This window comes from Histomonas meleagridis (genome assembly GCF_020186115.1).
Source record: "Histomonas meleagridis strain 2922-C6/04-10x chromosome Unknown contig_123, whole genome shotgun sequence".
Taxonomy (NCBI): Eukaryota; Parabasalia; order Tritrichomonadida; family Dientamoebidae; genus Histomonas; species Histomonas meleagridis.
The window spans coordinates 134,289-151,161 of record NW_027150762.1 but is presented as its reverse complement, the minus strand read 5'-3'; the positions used below and the strand labels follow the sequence as shown (position 1 = coordinate 151,161).

Below are 16,873 nucleotides of genomic sequence, written 5' to 3'. Positions count from 1 at the left end.
ATTTCTTCGAATTATTCAACTTGTTATCCATACAAATTTTCAGTATTGTGTTATTATAACTTTATTTCACTTTTTTTTGCTAGCATCGCTATTTTTAGCATATCAAAAATATTTCTTGGTTTAATTTATTTTTATTTTCATAAGCAACAGATCCTCAAAAACATTACCTTATCCAATCTTATCATGGTTTTTATTCTTGCTTTTATTAATGCCTTTTTATTTGGTATATTATTTTCAACTATTATCTGTTATCCTTTACCAGACTTTCCACCAATGTTTTATGGCCTTTTGCCTGCTTATTTAATATTTTTCTTTATTCGACTTTTAATGCGACTCCCATTTCGCCAAGCATATAAATCAAAAATATTTCCACCCACAAATAATTTGTTTCATCCTAAAGTTATCACATATGAAAAGCTCCGTGACATTGTAACTGATGTTCGTATTTCTCCTCCAACTTTTTCGGTATATTTGGAAAATGCTTCGAGTGATACCAAAAAAAAACTTTGCGATTTAGAGTATAACACATGGCAAGAAGAAGGCCCAGACATCAAATTGCCTTCCAACGTTCCTCTTTTTGTATATTTTTCTTTGGAATATGTACCATCGAATGAAATTGAAACAATGCTTAGAAATACACATCAATTAAGATCTTCTAAAAAGTTTGAAATTGTTACCGATGTTAATGTAAAATATGAGGAAACTATGATTTTAATGAATGGAAATGATATAATATTTAAAATATTGAACAAAAAGTTTATGACTATTTTTTACATAATTTCGATGCTTTTGTCATGCGATTTATTCCTTGATTTAATGTACTGGGCACATGTCGAATTTGTTGAAATTAGATGCATAAAGAGAGCGTCGCTAAGTAATGATTTGAGAGCTAATAAGGGCGAAAAGGACCTCGATGTGCAAGTAAATATACAACATGATGAAATAATAAAAGATGAAAATGTAGATCAGATGTTAGTCGATTTAATTGTATAAAACAGTTAACCAACATTATATCATATTTTCAATAAATTCGTGATTAATGAAATATTTTTTAATAAAAAGACATACATCAAGTTACATGATTCATTTAATCTTTGTGGAAATTTTATTCTTTTTCCTTGCATAATTTTTCCAAAATTTAAACTGACCATATTTATACAAATTGTTGTTGTCCTTATATTATATTATCCTCTTTTATTTTGCTTTATTGCACAATGAACTTTAATATGCAATTTCAAAAATTGTTTTTATGTGACTTTTCCGTAACCTACTGAAAAATGTGAATTGACTGGTTAATTCAGTACAACTGTAGCCTTTTTCCTTTCAAAACTGGTTGTTAAAAAATTGAATAATTTATTTATCTCAATTTGACCGATGCGACCAAAATTTCAGAAGTTTCAATATTGTTTGATCTTATAGAACAGAAAAATAATGATTTTTTTGTTTCCATATCTTTCTTATGCAGCTTTCGAAATTATAATCGATAAAAAAATTCATGTTACATCTGAAAGTTTAAATCAAGCGTATCATGAAGCGTTAAATATTGATAATTCGACAATTTTTTCAGATATTGAAATCGTTAGTGGTGAAATTGTTTACGATGACATTGACTGCGACCAATGGGGAATGATCCGCAGTCTTTCGATTTCTAGAGATGTCAAAGATACTTTTAATCAATTATATTTAATTGCTTATTATTTAATACGGATAGAAAGAATTTATTTTGGTATTACAATAGGAGCTAATTCCTATTTGTGCTTTGCAAAGAATGAAAATTTAAAATATATTTATTTTGCAAACATTTCCCAATTTATGTCAGAAATGTTTTCAAAGTGTAGTAACTTGATTGTAGTCGAAGCTCCTACTTTGACTTATATTGATAAAAAAGCTTTTCAAATGTGTATAAGTCTTGAATCAATTTCATTCCCAAATGTTATAGAAATTTCGGATTATGCATTTTCTTATTGCACAGCACTGCAGAATGTTAGTTTTCCTCAACTTAAACTTTGTGGATCCAATGCTTTTGAGTATTGTTTTATTACAGCAATCAATTTTTCATTCCTCGATGAAATTTCTCCGTACATGTTTTCTTCGTGTAGTTATATGAAAGCTGTTTATTTACCAAATGTTACTACCATTGGTGCTTATGCTTTTTTGCGCTGCTTTAATTTATGGATGTAAACATCACAAAAGTTGAATACATTTCTGACGCATTCAATTATGCGTATAGTCTCAGAAAACTCGAATTGCCTTCTATCATAGATGCAGGCGGGCCTTTTCTTGTTGAATGTTTCAGGCTTACTAACATTTCAATGCCTAACGCAGTACGTGTTCCAGATTATATGTTTGCTAATTTGACACATACGATATATCCATACATTCCAAAAGTTGTCTCTATTGGAAAACATTCATTTGAACAATGTATTCTTACTGAGAACATTTTTGAACAATTTAAAATCAGAGAAATTGATGATTATGCATTCTCGAATCTTTATTATTTCGGTGGTGAATTAACATTTAAATATTGTGAATACGTTGGAAATTTTGCATTTACTTATACAGCAATAGATCGTATTTCATTACCAAATCTTAAATCATGTGGAAATTATACATTTTATTCACTTTTTTACGTAAAAGAATGAAGAATTATATTTTCCGAATCTTGAAAGTTGTGGTGATTATACATTTTCAAGTAATGCTGATTTAATTAATGTTACGTTTCCATCATTAACTACAATTGGTAATTCTCCATTTGAAGAATGTCCAAGATTAGAAATCATCAATTTACCAAATTTAGTTCAAGTAAATGATTATTTTATGTTTAATGTTAATATAAATAATTTTGAATTTTTAAATTTGAAATATATCGGTTCGAATGCATTTACGAAAGCATGCAACAAAGTCGAAAATATTAATTTTCCAAATGTTATATCAATTGGTGATTATTTCTTGAAAGATTGTCAACGAATTCGAAGTATTTCATTACCAAATCTTGAAAATATTGGTAAATATGGATTTTATAATTGTAGTAATTTAGTTGAAGTTTTATTACCAAAATTAAATTCTTTTGAATCCGAATTATTTTATAGTTGTGATTTAATTGAAAATATTTCATTACCAGAACTTGAAACTATTGGTAATTATTTTATAAGTTCTTGTAATAAAATAAAAAATATAAATTTACCAAAAATTCGAATCATTATAAACACAGCATTTTATAATTGTAGTTCAATCGAAGAATTAAATTTAAATAAAACAACCAAAGTAAACGAAGGACCAATCGCTAAACATTGCAAATCATTAAAAATAATTCATATGAATTCACTTGAAAGTTCACCACGATCTTTATTTGCACATATGCAAAGTCTTGAAGAAGTTTCACTAAGAAAATTAAAGAATACGAAAAGTTTTTTATTTTATAATTGTACAAGTTTACGAAAGATTAATATGCCGAATTTTGAAAATATGAATGAATCTGATTCAGGTTATGAATTTGCATATTGTTCATCACTCGAAACAATTGGATTTCATACAATAACTGATTTCTTTGGTCGAAGTACATTTCAGAATTGTACATCACTGAAATCAGTTTATTTCAATGAAACACTAAGAGTTGTGGAAAATATGTTTTTAGGTTGCATAAGTTTGATTAAAATTGAATGTCCTAAAGTTAATGCACTTCCGTCATATTGTTTTAAGGACTGTTTATCATTAAAAAATATCGAATTGAATATAAAAAACTTTGATGGAGATGGACATTTTTCGGGATGTATAAAATTAGAAAATTTAACTTTGAGTTCATTAGAAAAAGTATCTGAAAATGCAACAAAAATATTTGAGAATTGCATAAGTTTGAAAATTATTTGGTTACCAAGTAACACACCAAAAACATTTAACGAAAATATATTTTTAGATACAACAAAAGAAAATTTAAGTATTTGTTTACCATACGAAGATGATTATAAAGATTATGAAAAAGATTGTAACTCTACAAGTTATTGGAAAGGAATCAATATTATGATTGATGATGATTTAAGAAAGAAATGTAATTTCAAAACATATCACAATGCCTCTAATTTTGATACCGGTTTTATACTTTTCGCTAATTCCATCTTTTATTGTGATAATTATTACCGTTTTGTTCTTTTATTTTTATAGAAAGAATAAAAAAGAAAAAGAATCACTTGAGAATATGCCGCGTTTGAATATTTCGATAATTGATCCTCTTTAAAGAGATTCATAAAATAATTTTATTGATGATTTTCCATGAGAAATACAGTGAATATAAATTATATAATAAACAATAATATGTTATGGATAAATTTTTATAAATTTTTATTTTAAAGTGAATTTAAGGACATATACATTTTCTTTTGTGGAAGCACAAAATGATAAGCATTATGTATAGATTGAAATAACTTTGGTGATTATCAAAAAATGTAATTATCTCAATTTAAATATTGATTTAACTACTGGTAATGTTTGAAGATGTTTCCAAGCTTGTGATTGAAAGAAGTATTGATGATTTACATTATGATATTGGTTCTGGATTACCAGAACAAGACAATTTTGATTTTGGTATAGCTATAAGTAATGAATGTGGTTCTGGCAAAAGGAAATTATGTGATGTCGTTTCATCACAGTTATAAATATGTAACAGTCAAATGGTTAAATAAATCTTATATTAAAATCACTGTTTTGATTTAATTCACTTAAATTTTTTTTATCACAATCCAAAACCTTTTAATGGATGATGTTTTCATTTTCTGTTCCAAAGTAAAGATATATTTATTAGTTACTTCATGAAACAAAACCTTTTCCACATCATTTCTTATGAATTCCCAATTTCTTCATAATTTTTAATAATATTTATGTTTCTTTATTTGTTGTAAGTGCTTTAATTTACATCGAAGTAATTATGAACGAAACCTTTTGCACACCCTTTCTTATTAGTTCCCAATATTTATTTGCCATTCCTTCATCTTTCGAAGTTGCCTAAATCAGTGTAAAATTTCTCTATTTGCTGTGAATTAGAGCGCTTTCATTTACTCATGGAACGAAACATTTGCGCACTATAGGGGGGACGGAAATGTTTCATCCTAAATATAATAGAATCGAAATAAAAGATTTTAATTATTTTTTTTAGGTTTACTTATGATAGTAGTTACCTTTGTTCTTTATCACCCATTGACATCTTTCAATCCATTCTTCAAAAACTTTTGCTAAAGTATCCTTTGAAATTTCACACAAAATTTCAGTTATTTTATCGTGCAATTGTTGAAAATCATCGAATTTTTCTCCTTCTAGTTGATTTTTTATAAAACCAAATAAAAAGAAATCTGAAGGAGCAAGATCTGGTGAATATGGTGGCTGTGGAGTTATTTTAAAACCATTATCAATTAAAAATTTAGTTGAAGCATTAGAGGTATGGGGAGATGCATTATCGAAATGTAGAACATATGGGTTTTCATTGGGCTTTTTTCTTTGTGGGTATACAATTTGTTTCAAGGGTTTAATTATATTATTAATAAAATACCTTGAGTTAAATTTTTCACCATCTTTCATAATATCAACTATAAAGAATTGATCAATATTCCATAATATAGTTACCATATATTATATCGTGTCGATTTTTGTATTGATAATTTCAGGTAAATTATCTCTTGATTGTGACCACATATGCTTGTGATCATATGATAAGAAAAACCATGATTCATCCCCAGTTATGATTCTATGGAAACCTTTTCTCTTACTACTAACTTTTAAGATATCAAGAAGCTCAGTTGCTTTTCGCACTCTTTCTTCTTTCATTTCACATGTCAGTTCATATGGAACCACTCTTAAATTATAATAATGGAAGCCTAATTTATTGAGGTGATCATTTATGGTGGATCGTGGTATAGATAAGGCTTCACTTAATGTATATGTCGAATGAAATGGTTCCATTTCGAGTGCAGCCAAAATTTTTGAATCAATGAAATCAAGTACTGGTCTTCCTGGACTTTGAATGTTTGTTATTTCAGATCTCCCTAATTTAAATTGATGCACCCAATATTTTATGGTATTAATATCGAGTGCATCTTGGTGATAAACATCATCTGACTCTTGTTTAATTTGGCTGAGTTTAAAGCCTTTTCTTTTCAGGAAAAATATGACTGCTCTTTGTTCGACTTCCATAAAAATGAAAAATGTTTAAATCGAATGACAATATGAAAGTTTATTTTTGACATTTTCTTGATATATAAAATATTTCTGATCTCAAAAATTATATCATTATTATTACAGTCTTTTGTATTTTTATATATATAATTTTTATTAAAAAAAAAATAAAAGGATCATATTTAGGATAAAACATTTCCGTCCCCCCTATATTTCACATTTCAATCACTGCGACGTTTCTCCATTTGCTTTGCGCTCTAATTACTTCGTAGTAAATATTAACAAAACGTTTTCCATTTCCATAACATTTACTTATTCAACAATTTTTATTTTTATTTTTCTTAGTTACACAGTGTACAGCAGCGGCATCATACCCGACTTACGGCTCAGTATGCAGCGCCTGATTAAGAATATGATCACAATGGCCACCAATATGACCACGACCACAATCACTGCGATTTCCGTCGACGACAGCTTCTTCCCCGGCGTCTCCGGCGCGGGCGTCACAACGTTTTCCCAGCACTTCTGCGACGGCCGCACCTCTGCCGTCATATCGGCTGCTCTTTGCTCGAATTTGTTCAATGCTTCGACCGCTTTTCCATTTGCGCCGAGTTTCGATTCGCAGTAATCGAACTTGAACTCGAACATTGAGTCGCGGAAAGTGACAACTTTCGATGTCGAACTAATTATCGTTTCCGAACTATCAGAGAAAACTCCGACTTGGAACATTTGGACATCGGACGACGCTTTGATGAGCGATTTGGCAGTGTTCGAGTTGAACTTAATGACTTGGATGGCACTGTCTGCAAATTCATTTGTCGACAAAGTGATATCGAGCATTAAGTTTCCGGAGTTATTCTCGAACAAAAGGTCTCTGAGGACAACTGTGGTTGATGAAGTTGTTATTAGTGAAGAACTATGACAATTGTTTGATTTGAATTCGGAATTTGTTATTGTGACTTCTTTGGCATTGATGCTGATTGATTCGGTGCCTTCGCATGATGTAAAGAAGCACTGCGTAATCGTCAGTTGGTTTGTTTGGATTGACTGGAGTATTGAATATTTGCTTGACGATGTTGACTTGTCAAAACAATTATATGTCATTGTTAAGTTGCTGGATTTGCAGTATATTGTGCCCGCTTCTTTGGCAAAGCATTGCGTGAATCCACTTTGCGAAATATCAACTTTGGAATCTGTGTTTATGTAAAGAGCACCGCCGACTTCGTTAGTTTTCCCGCATTTATAAAACCCACATTCGATGATAGTGACAGAAACTGCGTCAAATGCTTGTCTTGAGTTATATGATTTTCCTTTAAATTCATCTGAATCTATAACAATTGCAGAGTCTAAGATTTTGGAGAATTGCGTTTTGTATATTGCGCAAGAAGATAAAAGATTTGAAGAATAAAAAATCGGATGAAACTTATTCATGAAAAAAGAGTTGCGAATGTTGATACCTTTGTTCGATGCAAACATTGGGGAGTTGAAGTTGGACGTTGCACTCGTCAAAGCTAAAATCGTTAAGTTTATTGGCATTTGGTAAAAATGGATTTGAAAACAGCGGTTAACTCAACCACTCAAAATTTTGGCTTTGGTAAACGGAAACTTAGCAAACGGTCTCCAATAAAATTTTCGGTTTATAACGTGCTTCAGTTTTGGCATATGGAACAAAACACATTGTACGCAAATAAGTTGTTTTCCTTTTGGACAATTGGCATTTCCATGAATTTGTGAAATTGTTCTTTATATGTATCAGTGATTTTTTCCTTATGACAAACTTTATTTAGTTGCCATGCAATTTTTGCAATGAGTGAAATTAGTGATGAACCGAAGTTTTGAGTGATTTCTAATAAATAATTTAAAATTCCATTGTTCAATAAATTTATAGCATTGTTATTGTTAAGAGATGCGTTTAAAATCAATTTGAGAATTAATGAATTCGTTTTTGGATCTGATAAAATTCCTTTCTTCATTATTATTTGTACAGTTTGTAATCCGATTTGATTTCTAATTGTATCAATAGAGTTCAAATTAATAAGAATTCCAATAATTGGTGTAATTAATGTTGAATCATCTGAAGTTTCTAAATAATCAAATAGAAGCTGAAGAAATTCATGATTACTATATACTTTATCAATTGTTTCAATAGTATTTGTCACACTCCATATAACATTTAGAAGAATTATTGTTGATTCTTTGTTCATTTGCCCAATTTCTCCAATGATCATATTATCCGATTCCTTTTGTTTTATAAGCTCATTTTCCATTCTTCTCAACTCTTCCTTTAAAGCATATACATCATTGAGATTATCCATTAAAATTTTAATCATCACATCAAAACTTTTGATGCTAAATAACTTTTTAAATGCATATTTGGTCAGTGAGATTCACTTAATTTTGCAAAAAAGTTTTCGAGTTCTTGTTGTAAATCAGTTTCAAGTGAATCACTTTCTTTCATATCAATAAATATTTCATTTGCAATTTCCAAAATATTGTCGTCTAAATCTTGTGAATGTAACAAAAGTTTCAAAAACACATTTCCTGCATTTAATTTAATTTGATATATAAAATCAGAATTAAATGTTTCTGCAGAAATAAAAATTAAATTTCTATCAATAAATTGCAATGAATTTGGATAATTTGATATTAAAATATTTAAAATCATCCAACAAATAGTTAAAACATCATTTAACTTTGAGCTTAAACATTGTAAAGTATTATTAACAATTGCATTCATTTGTGATTCTTCAAAACAAAAATTCTTTATGATTAAATTATGTAAAAATTTAAGCGCTAAAATTTTTGTTTTAACATTAAATGAAATTGTTAATGAAATAATAAATTCAATAATAACAAAAGGAAAATTTAAAAAATCTTTGTGAATAAAAGAATTAAATATCTCTAAAACAGAATTTAAAATAAATTCGTTTTCATTTAGTAATTCATTTGATATATTACTGAAAATAAAATTTATTATTTTCGATATTTGTTCTTCTGTTATACCAAAATAACTTTTTGTAAATTTATTGAGGAATTCAATGAAAAAGACGTTAAAAACAGAAAATTGAAATAACGCGTCAAAATATTGAACTGAAATATTAATGTTGGATGAACTAGAAGAAAAGATAGAAAGTAAAAGATTAAAAGACTGAATACCGATTTGTGATTCTCTATTATTCGATAGTTCAAAAAGACAATTGAGAAAAATATCATCAATAATAAAATCAGAAAAAGTTAGGACCTTTTCTAATAAAAGATGAAAAATAGGGATTACATAAATTAGCAAGGGTTCGTTTTTGGAAAGAAGAATATTTATAAGAATGTCAAAAAAAGGTTCTGGAAAAAAATCAAATGTATAAGAAGAAATTGATGTTTTCATAAAATTTAAAAAGTTTGCTAGTTGAATTGCTGTCAGTTGTTCATTTCCTTTAGGATAATCATTGATTAATTCTTCGATTATTTCTAAAATAATACCATTTGATATAATATCATTTGAATTAATATCTACTTTAGGAATATATTCATCAAACCGAGGTTTCAAGATGTATGCAATTTGATCTTCAATGAATTTATGATGTGAAAAAGAAAAATCCATTAAAAAAAACGTTTAAAATTATTTTTAACGGACCAAATTAAAAACATACAGAAATTAAAATAAAATACAAAACAGTTTTATGGAGTAACAAAACACGCAAAAAACACGGCTACAGTTATCATAACAACTAAAATCCCAATGCACGTTAAAATATATCCAGCAAATATTAAACGTCTAAAGAAACTTTCGACCCAAACACCTACGAACATTTGCGGCACACTCACAAAATCGTTTGGAAGGACTTTAAGATCATGAAAAATAATTTTTCTTTCTGCATTAATATTTGGAAAGCTCATACTCCCAATTACAACATCTTCGAGAGGTTCCTTCAATGAGAAGAATGAACCATATTCTCTTTTACAATACGGATCAATTTCACTGGTGACTAATGTTGAGTATGGACAATAAACACGAAAATCACCATACTCTCTAAGACTTTGTGGAAGATCAATTGGATCAAATGTTGGGTGAAGTGGCGAATCAGAATCTCCTATGTTTATATTATGTTCTTCCCCAAAGATTAGTTTGGTTTCACCTTCTTCTTGAATAGTAACATTAAAATTGTATCCCCAAAAATTATGAAGGATGTGAATATTGGATGACTGAGCAGAAAATTGTGATGAATAATTAAATAATTTAAACGGAATTATTAGATCAGTAAGGGATTCAAGTGGGTGAACAATTTGAGAAAGGGATGTGTTTATACCTATATAATATGAGAAAGCATCATCTGTGGTTGGAAAAATTGGAATTGAAATTAAAGCATATGATTGAAAATATGTTGGATTAAGTACACCAATCACCCAACAAGTGACACCGGCAAAAATAGTCAAGAATCCGCAAAAGAGAAAAATAATTCTTAGAACATGGCTTTCCACCATGGTGGAAAAAAATGGTTTAAAATGTCAGTTTGAGCCCATAATTTTTAAATGCATAAAAACTATTCTGCTTTTCATCGCTAAAACAGCAAACAATAAATGATCATAAATAAACTTTTTTGGGTTAAAATTGGATTCTTGTTGTTCAAATAATGAAACGCTTAAATTTTTTTTTGAAGATTCAATATACAAATTAATGAAAAATGTTTACCAGATACATTTCAATCAAACCTCTTTGAGTCTGATTTCATCAGTTTCCAAAAATGAGATCTCACTGTGTCTATTGAAGCCATTTTATCCGCAAGCTCATCGTATCGTTCGACGTTTCCTTTCAATTTTTCAACGTACATTAAAAGTGACAGCGCAACTTTGTTGTTTGAATTAAGCTTCAAAACAAAATTAATCGCATCGCGAACATCATTTTCAATTGACATATCCAAACCTAATAAACCACGGATGTAGTTTGCTGTTGATTCACTATCAGAAATGAGTTGGAAATATCCAAGTGTAAAATCTATATCTTCTTGAACAGAAATTTGTCCTAACTTGAGAGCTTGAAACCTCGCACTCCAAGCACTGTTGTTTTTTGGATCGTGCTGTATCAAAGGAGTTGTCATATTGTATAACCAACGTCCTTTATTGTACTCCCTAGCATACCAAACGAAGAAACTCCATGCATGGAAATTTTTTTCATCTACTTTGATAACATTTTTAAAGAAATCAGTTTCATCATATTCACCATTTAGTTGTCTTGTTAACCACTTTTTGTGTGTCCAATATTGGAAATATTTGGGGAACCTAGTGGTAAGTTCATTTTCTAAGAAAGCTTCTTCTTCAATTAAATCTTTTTTTAATTCCAATAATAATTTTTCTCGGTAATACCAAGCAACCTGATTTGGAGGTACCTTTTTATTGATGAAAGTAACCAAGTCAAATGCTCTTTCAGAAATCTCATTTGAATTGAGAATATATCTAAATTGACCCATTTTTGTTCCATAAAATTCAGAGAAATGTATTTCAAATGGGTCTCCTTCCTTTTGTGGATGAGGGATTACGCCAATTTCGTCTTCATCAATCATTTTTTATATTTAAATGTTAAAGTGGTTTGCAATAGAAAAAGTTACTTTTGGGGTATCCCATCCTACACCAAGTCGATGATTGATTTCGAAACAATCAAAGACTTATTTCAGAAGACAAATGTTTCACTTAAAATAGATGACATTTCTAAAAATCTTCAAGAAAATGAAAAAAGCAAAAAAGAATTTGATTTATATATTATTCGTGCATTACATAAACTCAATATTGAACTCATAAACTCTGCAATTTCAGACTGTCAGTGTGCTATCTCTATTGATCCAAAGTCATCAATACCATATTTTATTCAAGGCATTGCATATCTATGGAATCAAGATGATGATTCAGCAATTTTATCTTGGCAAAAAGGTTTACTTTGTAGTTACCCTATTTCAAATCATGCTTTTATGCAATATCTGATTTTAGATCACAATCTTCGAACTCATTTATATGGTCTTCGATTTGATATTATTAATTTAATTGATTTTATACAACGGTTCAATCCCAAACGCAACTTTACTGATAGTGACATTCAGTCAGCCTTTTATGAACTATTCAATAATTCTATTCAAGAATCAATTGATCATTTCAATGATATCATCAAACTCGAACCTAACAATATCCAAGCATTTCGAGGTCGAGGAATTGCGCTCTGTTTATCCGGACAATTTCGTAAATCAATTAGTGATTTAACAATGGTCATAAATTCCAAAGTTGATATTTTGACCTGTAGCAAATTCCGAGCTATTGCTTACACTGCATTAGGTTATTATTCCACAGCCATTTCTGATTATTCAATTGTCATTTCCAAAGTACCAACTGATTATGAATCACGCATTGAACGAGCGAAACTTCAAATTATTCGAAAACTTTATTCACTTGCACTTGAAGACTTTGTTCAAATCCCTGAATTTTATCGCACAACCAAAATTTATTTGATGATGGCCGAATCATATTATGCAATTGGTGACATAGCACAATCGATAAAAATGCTCAAAGTGATCGAAAATGAAGTTAAAGACCATCGCTTTTATTATTGTTCATATTTAGTTTCAAGGGATTGTAATCAATATGATCTTGCAGAAGCAAATATTAGAAACGCATTAAATTCAGATCAATCACATGTCTATTTGCGTTTTGCGATTGACTTCTTTTATGATATTGGTCAATTAGATATTTCATTAAAATATTGTCAAAAGGCATTTGAACTAAATTCTAAGGATGCTGATATATTACGATTATATGCTTTGTTATTATTCCAATGTGACAATGAATATAAAGGTTTAAATCTGATGAAAAAACTCAGTGACACATCAAACGTAGAAAATAAAGTAGTCAATTTATGTCAAAACGAATATGACGGTTTGGTCGTAAACGGACCGTTTAAAAAATTCATTGGAAATTTGAATAAATCCGTTTTACAATCTTCAAAAAGTGATTATCATTTCATGTTGCACTTAATCGAAATGGCAAAGCAACCCTATATAAATGCTATCCGAAATGAAGACAATTTTAAGAATGATGTTGAAAAAGATTATAAAGATTTTTATTTCGAAAAAATCGAATTAACAAATGTTGAAAAGAAATTAATTTTGGATGCAGATAGATTAGGTTCCAGGTGCGTTTTTGAAAAGACCGGAAACAAACATTATATTCGTTGTTTAGGATTTTGTGTTTTATCTATAGCTTTTCATCTAAAGAAAAGTAACTTTTCAAGTTCAAATCTCTCATGGAACTCAATAATCACTATTATCCAAGCTATAATGCAACTAAGTGATATAAGAAATAATATCCAATGGATTTATGATAAAGTTGTACATGAAAAACTTGCTCCAACATATTACATACAAAAAAGTGTACGAAAAATGCCACTTTTCAGTAACGTATACAAAACTTCAATCGACCGTTTGCGTAAAGTACTGAATTCTGATGACCCAAAAATTGACACATTCGATAAGATTTTTGCTGAGGCACAACAAGATGATATTACATATTTTGGAACGTGGAAAACAAACTCAGGAAGAGACCTTCCTTGCCCAACTATAACTCTTCATTTTTTAGGATCATATGGTTTTGATGTTTTCATTCGACAACCATTAGAATCTAATAACTTCAAAGTTTACTATGACATGATGGATAAAACTTGGAATTTCATGTTACAACAACATGATGGTGAGTTTTCTCCAATGCTTGCATTATTTATTCTTCTTATCTGGATAATACAGCCGATCTCACACTTCCAATGTGAGATTGGATGGATTATAATGAACGCATTCGTTTTAGCTGCAAAGAATACAGAGCTAAAAAACATCGAAATACGTGAATTATTTCCAAGTCAATTAGTCCAGCCAAACATTGAAGAAATGAACAGTATAGTTTCTGAGCATTTAGCAAACAATTCTATTGCGTCTGAGGTTGATGAAGGAAGTTTGAAATATTGGGAAAATGAACCAACAGTTGAACAAATGTTAAACTTGATAAAATATGATAATACTGCTGATGACACTAAATCACAGACAATATAACAGATATGCGAAGAAATTTAACCATATATTTACTATCTTTTCATATTTATAAATTGTATTTTTGATCTTATTTTACTTTGTTTTTCAAGCTTAGCTGTTAAATTTTAATTTTATTTTGTTTAGAAGATCATCTTTTTAAAAGAGAAAAATGGAAATTTAACTTTTTGTTTAACGTTCGCTGATATGGGGCGTCCCGAATATCAAAAAGTGACGTCTGTGGTCTTCCTTTTGCAATGAAGGCACAACGCTGCACAAAGGTACGCCGTATCATCGAAACAGGTCTTTTCTATGCAGAACTTAACGAATTGTTCACACGTGAATTAGCCGCCGATGGTTATGGTGGTTGCGAAGTTCGTACAACACCATCCCGTACAGAAATCATAATCAAAGCTTCCAACACAAAACTTTTTGTTGACAACAATGGTCGCCGTCTCCAAGAAATCCGCATGATGGTTTTAAAGAGATGGCACATCAAGGATGATCAACTTGAAATCTTCATCGATCGTATCCAACGCCGTGGTCTTTCTGCCCTCAACCAACTTGAGTCCCTTCGTTTCAAGCTTGTCAACCGTATCCCAGCTCGTCGTGCTGCTTATTCCATCATCCGTTTTGTCATGGATGCAGGCGCACGTGGTTGCGAAGTTGTTATCTCAGGTAAGATGAGGTCAGCTCGTGCTGCTGCCATGAAATTCCGTGAAGGTTATATGGTTAAGAGTGGTGATGTATCACAAAAGTACGTATTGAAGGCTGTCGGCCACATCCCAATGAAGCAAGCCGTTGTTGGTATCCGCGTTCTCATTATGTTGGCACATGATCCACAAGGAATCACTGGTCCACGTGAGCCACAACCAGATGTCATCAAAGTACACGAAGCCAAAGATTAAACATTTAAATTTAAATTTTTTTTTTGACACAAATACGAATTACATAAAACGTAAAACAAAAATAAAAAAATTCCTTTGATATAATGAAAAATATCAAAAAGCAGATAGTAAACATGGTTAAGATTTACTTATTAAATTTCGGAGTTTGCTGTTTTATTTGAGAAAATAAATTGATTATTCAGTACTGAATAAAATTTATATATTAATTCCAAAAGATACTAAAGTAATATCTTTTGTAGCTTTGTTGACAATTTTTCAATCTGTGTTTATGAATTTTTGGATAGAACACATAACTTGTTTTGGGCTGAACCAAGTCGTTAGTGTATCATTTTATCCTTAAAGTCTATTTTCTAATTTCATTTCACTCAGCTCTGTAACTTAGACTAAAGGTCAGCACTGTGCATCGTGTATGTTTTCAAATTTTAATAATTTAAACTTAAAATATCGATACTAATAACGCAATGGCTATTACATTCTAGCTCGCACACGGGTTTTTGGGTTCACATGAATATATTTGAAAAAATTAAATTTTCAAATAATTACTTTTTTTCTTTGTTTTGAAGAAAAAAAGAAAAAACATGAATAATGCATAACAAAGTACCTTTAAAGGATTCATGAATTTGTTTTGGGTGAAAATAATGAGCTGAGAGTTTGAATCCAAATTGATTTTGAAAAGATACGAATGTGATCGTCTGTTTCTTCATGTGCAGATATTGAAAGCACTGTAAATAATGGAACCCACCAAACAAAAATCATTAGGTATGAAAATACCAGAAAAAAGTTTACTTGATTTTGTTTTAAAAATGCACGAACAAATTCAACGTGAGAAAGCAATGAAAGAATTAATGGAAATAGAAAATTTAATTGAGTTAATGTTTTTGGAGGGAATTTATGATTTAAAAAGTAAAGCCATAACAAATTTGTAACAAATACTAAAAGAAAAAGGCGAAATGGAAAGCTTGAAAATGGTATTAATAATGAAAAAATCAACGAAATTAATATTATTATTTTTGTAAATTTGATAAAAAATTTCATTTTTGCTTCAAAGAAAGAAATAGAATAGTATAGAAGACAAATTGAGTTGAATAACCAAAAAATAACCAGAGCAATTAATTCCAGAAACAATTTCTTCGGTGCTCCAAAAAACAAATATTTCAATACTCTACATATTTTTCAGTTCACTTCATTTTACATCAAATTGACTTATCCAAATTTCCATAAATAATATCATAATATATATTATATTATTAGATATAATACAAAATATATTAAATCAATTCAAATGTATATTAAAATGATAATTTCATCTATCAAGATATATTTATTCTAGTTTCACCTCACAATATGTCTTCGTTCGGGGTAATTTCACATCACACATCTTGAAAACCGTTTATTTATCACTAATTGAACGTTTATTTCTCGCACGTTAAATAGTCGCACCAAATGTCGTCCCAACCAAAACTAAAATCGATGCAAGTTAGATATTATCCACCTGCACTTCAATTAAAAATTCAAGTAGGTGAGGAAATTCAGGAAAAGCAAATTGCATTACCTTTAATTACCAATTTAACAGATATTTCGGCTCTTGCACAAAAAATTATATTGGAAAACAGTGAATTTCATCAAAGGCATGTTAAGAAGCTCGAAGAAGCACTCAAAGACATCCTTCATATGCAAAACATTAACTATTCATCATATTTTCTTCAACACGTTCACAAAGTCCACAAAATGCCTCTCGTTGACTGTCAGTTCAACAAA

General features: G+C 29.6%; 4 protein-coding genes across 4 annotated transcripts; 2 read left to right on the top strand and 2 right to left on the bottom strand.

The window, feature by feature from the left end:
* Positions 1 to 6,504: 6,504 nt before the first annotated feature.
* On the bottom strand, positions 6,505 to 7,635 carry GO595_001274 (uncharacterized protein; the record flags this gene model as incomplete). The annotated part of the gene is made up of 1 exon (XM_067914054.1): positions 6,505 to 7,635. One exon carries the CDS (start codon positions 7,633 to 7,635, stop codon positions 6,505 to 6,507), a length of 1,131 nt encoding a protein of 376 aa, XP_067778574.1.
* Positions 7,636 to 10,853: 3,218 nt separating this feature from the next.
* GO595_001273 (prenyltransferase alpha subunit) lies at positions 10,854 to 11,711 on the bottom strand (the record flags this gene model as incomplete). The annotated part of the gene is made up of 1 exon (XM_067914053.1): positions 10,854 to 11,711. The coding sequence occupies one exon, from the start codon at positions 11,709 to 11,711 to the stop codon at positions 10,854 to 10,856; it is 858 nt and encodes a 285-aa protein (XP_067778573.1).
* Positions 11,712 to 13,571: 1,860 nt separating this feature from the next.
* Positions 13,572 to 14,231, top strand: GO595_001272 (uncharacterized protein; the record flags this gene model as incomplete). The annotated part of the gene is made up of 1 exon (XM_067914052.1): positions 13,572 to 14,231. The coding sequence occupies one exon, from the start codon at positions 13,572 to 13,574 to the stop codon at positions 14,229 to 14,231; it is 660 nt and encodes a 219-aa protein (XP_067778572.1).
* Positions 14,232 to 14,464: 233 nt separating this feature from the next.
* GO595_001271 (ribosomal protein S3) lies at positions 14,465 to 15,115 on the top strand (the record flags this gene model as incomplete). The annotated part of the gene is made up of 1 exon (XM_067914051.1): positions 14,465 to 15,115. The coding sequence occupies one exon, from the start codon at positions 14,465 to 14,467 to the stop codon at positions 15,113 to 15,115; it is 651 nt and encodes a 216-aa protein (XP_067778571.1).
* Positions 15,116 to 16,873: the final 1,758 nt, after the last annotated feature.